Source organism: Melospiza georgiana, chromosome 10 (genome assembly GCF_028018845.1).
Source record: "Melospiza georgiana isolate bMelGeo1 chromosome 10, bMelGeo1.pri, whole genome shotgun sequence".
In the NCBI taxonomy this organism is placed as follows: domain Eukaryota; kingdom Metazoa; phylum Chordata; class Aves; order Passeriformes; family Passerellidae; genus Melospiza; species Melospiza georgiana.
This window is the reverse complement of record NC_080439.1, coordinates 20,768,560-20,777,725: the sequence shown is the minus strand read 5'-3', so window position 1 is coordinate 20,777,725 and position 9,166 is coordinate 20,768,560. Positions and strand designations below refer to the sequence as shown.

The window sequence follows — 9,166 nt, the reverse complement described above, 5'->3', positions numbered from 1 at the left end:
GGAATGCTGCTGGCCTTCCCGGGCTCTGGAGCGGCGGGAGCTGGGGGAGGCAGGGCAGGTACAGCCCTGGCTGGAGGCCACCAGGATCCCCCAGACATATTCCCGACCTCAGCAGTTCCCTGTGAGCTTCCCACCCTGTTCTTCCCATCACTGGCCCCGTTTCAGGGTCCTTTTCAGCCTTCTGCATAGGCAGAGCTGATTTCCCTGCTCACAACACCCAGGAGAAGCCATTGGTGCATAGGAGGATCCCAGCTCCAAGCTTCACATTGCTCCAAGCCTCCCTAACCTGCTCCTCGGGGATAGAGACCAGTCCCACAGCCACAGAAAGACCCAAATTTTCTTTTTTTTAGCCATACTTCTTCCAGATTCCTGAATGGGAAGGTTGGGGCTCAGCTGGGATTCAGCATCACTGTCCCACCAAGACCAGTGATCAACTCAATGGAGTCCTAAGGCATCCTGCCCAGGGAAGGGGATGGAATCACCGTCCTTGGAAGTGTTGAAAAACATGTGGATGTGGTACTTGGGGACATGGTTTAGTGGTGGCTTTGGCAGGGCTGGGTTAACAGTTGGGCTTGATGATCTTGAAGGGCTTTTCCAACCTGAATGATTCCGTGGTTCCATGGAAGAGCTGGCAGCCAAACTGATTTCTGATGCTGTTGTTCCACATAATCCAAGCCAAACATTGCAGAGCAGAAGAGCTCCTGGTCCCCAGGGACAGCAGGATAACAAAGATGAGCTCCCAGTTAATGCCAAGGGGTGGCACAAAGGGAAAGCCTTGGCCTGGCTGGAGATGGCAGAGTCCCCAGGGATGTTCCCTGGGAAGCATTAACACCACAGTTATCAGAAAATAAAAGTCCAAGTCATGGAAAACTTCTGGTCTTCCAGAAGACCAAGAAGCCAGGCAGAGTGGGAAGGGCTTGGAAATTGCTGACAAAGCCAAGGAGAGCTTGGAGATCAGATCCATCCGTGCTGGAAGAGATGAGGGAGTCTTTTAAAGTTTTCCATGTGGCAAGGGCTGAGGAGGGCAGGAAGGGGTTTTGTGAGGAAGATCCCATCAGGATGTGGTTATGGGATGCAGAGATCAAGGACAGCAGGGTACAAGGATGGAGGACACGGGGATGCATGGTCATGAGGATGCAGAAACCAAGGATACAGGGATGCAGGGATGCCAGAGCAGGAAGGAAACCACATCAACACTTTTAGGCAACTCCACCCTTTTCCCCCGATGAAGATGAGGGGGATGGGTTCCTAATGGGATTTTGGGGAATGCAGAAATCCTCCTGAGCATTTTTCCCCTCTTCCATGCAGCTGCACCCCAAATCTCTGCCCTGGGGAGCTGGGAAGGACATGTGAACCAAGGGGTCAGCACTCCCAGACCCTCTTCCCCTGGTGGCACCTCCATCTCTCTGCATTGCATGGGAAAAAAAGAGAATCCAAGGATCAATATTTGGGTTTTTTTATTAAAATATTGTTATACCAAGTGGAATGCTACAGCAATCTCGGTATAGGGTGGCATAACGAAACAGCCAGGTTTATGTTTAAATACTTAAAGATAACTTAAAACGCACAAACGAGAACTTGTCGTCTTTGGCAGGAAAAAAAGTTCACAGCACGAAAAAAAATACTTAAAAAGAAATACCAATATTAATATAAAATATATTAAGTCATGGGGTTTGGGGTTTTTTTTCCTCTTTCATAATTTTTTGTTTCTTTTCCATTTTGTAAACAATGCACGAGAACCGAACGCATTTTTTACGTGTCTGGGGAGAGAAAAATAAAAAATGCAGTTGGCCAGCAAATGCACATGTTGAAAGGGGAAAGAAATAAAGAAAAATATATATATTTACATGAAGGGCAAGGATGGGAAGCTCCAAGGAGCGGGATGTTGGCACTGGCTACAAGCAGAAGCCAGCTGCCAGTAGCCAGGGGACAGAGCCAGGAGAAGAGTGGCACATCCCACTGCCTCCATCCTCAGAGCCTTTCACCTCCACTTTTCCTCCACCCTTCATCCCCTCCATTGTCATTTTTGTTTCACTGTCACCCCATCACAAAGCCTGTGACAGGCAGGAGGCAGGTGATGGGGGTTTGGTGCTCCCAGTGCTTGGCTTGGCCACGTGGATCCGGGTGGTCGATGGGACGCGCAGAGGATCCCTCCCAGCGCTGCCCCTGTGCAGAGAGTTCAGCTTGTGGGTACAGTTCGGGCCATCAGAGAGGGATTCTGCAGCTGGAAGCCAAGCACCTGGCTGGGTGCAGATGGCCAAGACCCAGAAGTGGGAGCTGGGATGGGGATGAAGTTGGGATGGAGCCAGGATGGGGATGGAGGCACCGCGGGGTCCCCGGGCTCCAGCACGCCCTGCGCAGCCAGGGACCCGTGTGGGCACTGAGGGGACAGAGACCCTGCCACATCCTGGAGTCACTGCCGAGACCGAGGGGACACCGCTGAGCTCGCAGCTTGGCCTCTCCTTCCCAGATGCTCCTCCATCCCAGCATGCTGGCAGGAGGGCTGGAGAGGCCGCCGTGCAGCCCTGGGTGGCCTTAAATCAGGATCTCCACCATGTCAGACAGGTCCAGGGCCCTGGCAGCGGCCGAGCTCTCTGCAGAGAAAGAAAGGATTTACAGGGATTCGCAGGGATTCGAACACACCCAACTCAACTGGGGCCTCAAAAATGCCTTAAAAAATTGATGATCTTGTGCAAATCCCATCCCAGGGATGCTAACCCTACATGCTGGGCCATCCCAGCTCCCTGCCCTGTGCCATCTGGGGGGACTCACCCAGCACTGCGGTGCCCTCGCCCTGCTCGCTGCTCCCGGCCGCTCCGTCTGTCTGCGTGCTGCCGTCCTTGCTGCCGTGCTTGGAGTGCGATGGCAAGGGAAGGGCAGTGGACACTGCTGTCCCTTCAGCGGTGGCTTTGCCTGCTGGAGGAGACTCTGTTAGGGATTCAAGGCAAGGGATTCAAGTTTTTAAGGCCAGATTAGACAGTGGAAGGTGTCCCTGCCCATAGAAGAGGGTAGAACAAGATGAGCTTAAAGGTCCCTTCCAGCCCAAACCATTCTGAGATTCTGTGATTGCTGGCTGATCCTGGAGGAATCACCCCTCCCCAAGCTCTCCAACTCCAAAACCACAGGAGAAAATTGCAAGCAGGTCCCCAGTGCCAAATGAAGGCAGGGAGCAGGCAGGTGTCCCTATTTACCTGTGCTGCCACGGGAGCTGCCCTCGGATGACCGGTCACTCTGGCCAGCCCCTGGCCAGCTCGGGGCGGCGGAGGCAGCGAAGATGGAGGGCACAGATTTGGCCGGCCGCAGGGAGCCCTGAAGGGCTTTGCTGGGGTCCCTCCGCGAGCGCTGCTGCAGGACCTTGATGACAGCATCCTTCTCCAGGATCTGGGCATGAAGGGCTTTCAACCTGGAGAGCAGGAAAGGCAGAAGCTGGAAGAGGAGCTGGATGGCGAGAGGAGGATCCAGGCATTGCCCAGCCAAAAAGTTTGATGGGGTCCAAACGCCTCTGGTGAGGTGGGACTAACCTGTTCTCCATCTCCTGGTGCTTGTGGCTGGCCAGGAGCAGGTCCTCATTGAAGCTGCTGTTGGGGGAGTGCCGTGGCGAGTGGCTGATGAGGGTGGTGTCACGCTGGGCGGCCGCCGTGGCCGCGGCGTCCATGGCGAACTGGCGCATGGTGCACTCCTCCAGGTACTTCTGCTCCCACTTGGTCATGTCGGCCTCCAGCGCCAGGATCTTCTCCTCCCTCTCCCTCAGCTGCTCCGACAGCGTGTGGGCGCTCAGCTCCGGCGTCCCCCCGCTGGCCGTGCCCGCCTGCCTCTGCAGCAGCCAAAACAGAGCCCCAGTGAGGATGAGGAGGTGCTGGGAGCACGCAGCACCCGCCGTGCCTGGCTGGAGCCGCCGCGTGTCACAGACGTCTTTTATGAAAAATCTTTTTTTAAAGCTTTTTCCTCTTGAGAACAAAATGTAAACAATGGTTATCTGCTGCTGTGGAATGCAACAGGTGGATCTGTGATTGGCCCATGTTGGTTGTTTCTAATTAATGGCCAATCACAGTGAGCTGTCTCGGACAGAGAGTCCGAGCCACAAATTTTGTTATCGTTCTTTCTATTGCTATTCTTAGCAATATTCTTATTCTTATTCTTCTGATATTCTTATTCTTATTCTTATTCTTCTGATAAAATCCTTTCTTCTATTCTTTTAATATAGTTTTAATATAATATATATCATAAAATAACAAATCAAGCCTTCTGAAACACAGTCAGATCCTCATCTCTTCCCTCATCCTAACACCGACACAGCCGTGCCTCGCCAGCACCCACCTGCTGAGCCCGCAGCATCTTCAGCTCCTGCTCCAGGCGGGTGCGGAGCCGCAGCTCCAGCTGCTCCCGCTTCTCGCAGGCGGCCTGGAGCTGCCCCAGGGCTGCCTGCAGCCGCTCCACCTTCTCCACGTAGGCTCGCTTCTTCCGCAGCTCGGCCTCTGCCTTGGCCGCCCGCGCCTGGGCGCTGCCCAGCGCCTGCTCCAGCAGCTCTGCCCGCCGCCGCTGGTCCTCGTTGGCGCTGCGCAGCAGGGACACCTCCCGCTCCAGCTTCTCCTTCTCCTGCTGGTGCTCATAGCCTGAAAGGGAACACCACAAATCTCAGATATTCCACTTCCCTATGGCACAGTGGGGATTCTTTGCTTCCCAACATCTGGCCATGCCACCCCTTCCGCCAGATCTTCTATCAAACGGGGGTCAGGGGCATTCCAGCCGCGTGGGCAGATGGCCAGAAGCCTCCACGTGCCACATTCCAGCCTAAATTTTATCTCAGGAAGGGTGAGACCTGCCTGGTGTGAATCCAGCCACCTTAGGGAAGGGCATGGAATTCTTCCTACTAACACCAACATCCTATCTCTCTGCTAAAATTTAAACACATTTTCCCCCAAAAAAGCCCAGGCTGTCATGGCTGCGAAGCGCAGGAGGGAGGAGGGAGAGAACGGCCGGGCTGGCGTGGGGAGGGAGTGCGGGCTCGGTGCTGGAAGAGCCGGAGCCGCGGCAGGAATGCGGGGAATGCGGGTCACGCCGCCGGCCGGCCGCCGGGATTAATGGCTCGAGTCCAGCGCCAAGAACTGCTCCATCCTCCCTGGGGAAGGGCGAGAGCTGCCGCCCGACACCCGCCTCCTCCTCCTGCAGCCGAGCCCTGCTCGCAGATGCCCGGGGAGCCGGGCAGGGATGGGTGTCCATCCCCCGGGACTTACTCTGTGCCAGGAGTTTGGCCACGCTGCCCTGGCTGCTCTCCTGGTTTTCCTGGTTCTTGCTGGCCAGCTGCTTGTTCGCCGATTCCAACCGCTCTGATCCAAAATAAAAAAAAACCTCAGTTAAGATTTAAATACAAGATTTTGGCTGGAGGAAGGAGAAAAAACCTTGTTTCCCATGGAAACAGCTGGAGGACACAAAACACCCACAGGAAGGGGGACACAGAGGGTGCCTCACCTTTCAGGTCTCGGTTGAAATCCTGCAGCCGTCGCATCTCACAATCCCTCTTGTTCCTCATGGCTTTCTCCAAGGCTTCCCGCTTGGAGGACGCCTTGACGAGGTTTTCGTAATCCTCCGAGATGCGCTGGATCTCGCTCTCCAGCTGGGGCGGAGGAAGGGACAAGCCAGGGTTAGGTATTCATGGAATGAGGAAAGGCACATGCCAGCCAAAGCCCAGCCGGGGTGCTCAACCCAACCTGAGCTGCCAGAGGAGCTCAGTGCACCCCAAGTGCGCTGTTTTGGGGGAAAAACTGATTTTTTTTTTTTTTGTCTTTTCTCTTATGGAAGAGTTTCTCCACAGAATTTTGGCTCTGCCACAGCCCAGCCACGGGGAACAGCCGCCCCTTGTAGACGGGCACACAAAGGGCTTTCTGTGGCGGCCGGGATGGGGGGACAGGCGGAGGGAGAGGGTCACTGGAGAATGGGCTCCTTCTCCCCAAGCCCGGCTGCCGTGCTGCAGCTGCTCCGAGGGGAACGAGCCGCCAGAGGGAGGAGGAGGAGAAAGGATTAAATCACTAAAGGGGGTGAATTTTCACAGCAGCTGGTCGAGCATCGCCCCGGGCAGGAGGCACACGGGAAGAAGCTGCCAGCATTCCCTCACCTTCTGGATGCGGCTCGCCTTCTCGGCGCAGCTCTCCAGCTCCCGCCGCAGCCTCTCGTTGTCCCGCTGCAGCCTCTCGTTGTCCCGCAGGACGGCGTCGGCCCGGGCCAGGCGGCTGCCGGCCGACACGGCCTGCGCGCTGACCAGCGCCTCCACGCCCGCCGGAGCCAGCGCGCCCGGGCACAGCGGCAGGAACGCGGCCGGCACCGAGGTGGGCAGCACCCTGCGGAGAGCCGGGAGGGGGTGTCAGGGTGGGCAGGGTGGGAGAGGTGGGTGCAGCTCCAGCGTCCCATCAGGCACGCGCTGGTGTCACCTCAAAGGAGGTGGAAGTGCCTATCCTGCTTTGTAGAGCTGGGAAGGGCTCGCTGTCTAACCACACAGCCCATCTTGCAGGGATGCCTTGACTCGACCCCTCCAGCACCTGGCCAGTGGGTCTGGATGGGCTCCCAACCCTCCAGGTCCCTCTCTTGCTGGGAATGCTGCAGGCACCTTGAAAGCCAGCATTTTCCTTATTTTCTGTGAAAAGCAAGGACTCCTGACATAGGCCCTCACTGCCAAACTGCAGATGTGTCCTTTTTATATTCAGAGAAGCCAGGCCAGCCTGGCTGCCCCTTGTGCCAGTGCTCCAGCATCCCAGCTCACCATCCCTGCTGGAATCCCTGAGCAGGGCCCGGCCCCGCTGCGCTCCCCCGCGGGCTGCCCGCCAAGGGCTGCATTCCTGCGGGATGATATAGGAGCAAGGAAGAATAAATACATCTTCCCCACAGCTCCCCTTCCCCTCTTTGTTCCCTGCAAGGAGAAGGTTTTCCTGCTGGAGATGCTATCGCTCTCTGCCTGGATAGATCAGCAGGGCTGGGAGCAGTGTGTCCTCACATTGAGCCACCAGTTCCCTTCTTCCCATCATTTTCCACACTGGAAGAGGTTGTTTCCAGTCCTCCTCAAATTCCAGGCAATGCCTGGACCCCCAGATGTCCATCTCACAGTCACCCAGGGGGCTTTGCCAGAGGCACTGAGCTGCCAAAGGGACCACAGACCACCTGGCACCAGCCCAAGATCTGCTCAGCAGCAATTCCAAGAATCATGGACATTCCCAGCTCAGGACCATGGCATGGGTTTCTGTGGAGCAGGGAGCATATTTGTATTTCATCCTGCCCCATACCTATTCCACATTTAGCTGTTTCCTGGGCTGCTTCCAGCTCCTGGATTATTCCCTAAATTACCCCCAGCTCCCTCCTGGTGCATGGGAAGGAGGCAGGGTCTGCTGAGGGAATGGGATTTTCTTCACTGGTTGGAAAAGCCCAGCCGTGCTGGGGGAGCTGGGGACAGGAGCAGAGTGGGGGGCTCCTAGCAGGCCTGGGCCAGTGAGGACAAAAGCAGCTGCTCTGGGCCCCCGCTGCCCCTCCAAGCATCCATCCTGAACATCCCTGAGAGGCATCCAAAAGCAGAGAGCCCAGGGGCCACAGCTTTACCTGATGTCAGCATGCTGAAACGCAGGACCTTCCCGGGAGCAGGCTCGGGGCTCAGCCAGGTAAGCGTCCTGGGCCGGGATGACATAGGGATACTCCGGGGGCGGTCCCCGCGGCTCCGTGCCCTCGGGCTGCTGCCCGCGCAGGGGGACGAGCTGCCGGGAGAGCTGCGGGAAGCTGTGCGACGCGCTGATGGGGCTCTGCGCCTTGGCCCCGTTCCTCTCCAGCGACATCCGCATGAGCCGCTCGCTCAGCGACCGCACGTGGCCGTGCTTCAGCTCCTTGAGCCCCTCGTCGGGGCGCCGGGCGCCGCTCTCGGCCCGCAGCCCCGCTCCGCGCTGCGACGCCAGCAGCTGGGAATGCGCCTTGGCCTCCTCGTAGGTGGGCAGCTCCTCGCCCTTGGGCGGGCACAGCCGGTAGACGCTGTTCTCCAGGTAGACGTGGTCGGAGTGATGCTCCTGGCCCTGCGGCTCCTGCCGCGTGGATTGCTGCACCATCTGGCTCTCCTCGGGGCTCAGGCTCTCCAGGGAGGAGCGGGGGCTGCCGGCGCCGCCGCCGCGCAGGGCTTGCTGCTGGATGGCCAGCAGAGTGCGGTTCTCCGTGAGATTCCCATAGCGCAGCTGCTCCTGGATCAGCCGGTGCAGCACCGTGCCGTTCGAGTCCTCCGCCGTCCTCATGTCCGTCCGCGCCGGCGGCAGAGCCACGATTCCGCCCGACGAGGGGAGTCCCGGGGGACCTCAACAGCGGCTGGGCACGCCGAGACACCTGCGGCAGGGAGGAACGGGATTGCTGGGGGGCAGCCGGGGCAGGACTGTCCGGATCCTGATGGACACGGGAATGTTTGCCAGGAATCCGGCCCGGACGTGCCCGTGGCGGCACTGGGAGAACGGAGCAGCCCAGCACCGGCACCGCACCTGGGGCTGGCTCGGAGCTGGTCCCCCATGGCCCGGGATAAAGCGGGGCATAAAGCGGCCCCACGGGACCGGGCACAGAGCCACCGGGAGATGGAGAGAACCCCCCATCCCCGGACACGGAGGTGCCCTGGACTTGCAGAGGTGTCCCAGTCCCGGTGAGGGTCCCGGGATTTTTCCGTGCGGGAGGGAGGAATGCTCCGGTCCCGTTTGGGAGGGTTCCAGGAGGGTTCCCAGTCCCTGGGGGTGGATCCGGCATGGGAGAGGGTTTTTTCCCCGGGATGGTCCCGGTGCCGGGGGGGGGAAGAGGCGAGTCCCGGTCCCAAGGAGAAGAGTCCCGGTTCTGGGAGCTGGGGCCCGTCCTTTTCCCCTGGAGGGATCCCAGTCCCGGCTGGAGCCTTCCTTGGGCCAGGGGGGTCCGATCCCGGTCAAAGAGTCGCAGCCCCGGCCGGGAGGACCTCGGTCCAAGGGGGTCTCGGTCCCGGGATTGCTGGCCCGGGTGGGTCCCGGTGCCGAGGGAGGGAGGTCCCGATCCCTGCTGGGGAATTCCCGGTGTGGGGGAGCGTCCTTTCCCCAGGGGCATTCCCGTTCCGGGGGGGTCCCTGTGCCGCTCGGGGGTCCCGGTCCCGCTCGGGGGAGTCCCAGTGCTAGAGGGGTTCCCTGTGCCGGGGGGGAGG

General features: G+C 58.8%; 1 protein-coding gene across 2 annotated transcripts in view; it reads right to left on the bottom strand.

Annotated features, from left to right (window-relative positions):
* Nucleotides 1-1,497: 1,497 nt before the first annotated feature.
* The window catches only part of AMOTL2 (angiomotin like 2), a 7,886-nt gene continuing 217 nt past the window's right edge, over nucleotides 1,498-9,166 (bottom strand). Inside the window, exons 2-10 of one of the 2 annotated variants that reach the window (XM_058031146.1) lie at nucleotides 7,582-8,343; nucleotides 6,113-6,335; nucleotides 5,470-5,614; nucleotides 5,235-5,327; nucleotides 4,318-4,613; nucleotides 3,522-3,814; nucleotides 3,192-3,403; nucleotides 2,773-2,916; nucleotides 1,498-2,594 (exon numbers count right to left, since the gene is read on the bottom strand). In XM_058031146.1, the coding sequence (XP_057887129.1) occupies nucleotides 2,536-2,594; nucleotides 2,773-2,916; nucleotides 3,192-3,403; nucleotides 3,522-3,814; nucleotides 4,318-4,613; nucleotides 5,235-5,327; nucleotides 5,470-5,614; nucleotides 6,113-6,335; nucleotides 7,582-8,255 (2,139 nt within the window). In that variant the 5' untranslated portion in view covers nucleotides 8,256-8,343 and the 3' untranslated portion in view covers nucleotides 1,498-2,535. The remainder of the gene's footprint in view (nucleotides 2,595-2,772; nucleotides 2,917-3,191; nucleotides 3,404-3,521; nucleotides 3,815-4,317; nucleotides 4,614-5,234; nucleotides 5,328-5,469; nucleotides 5,615-6,112; nucleotides 6,336-7,581; nucleotides 8,344-9,166) is intronic. The other variant, XM_058031147.1, reaches the window with a different exon arrangement.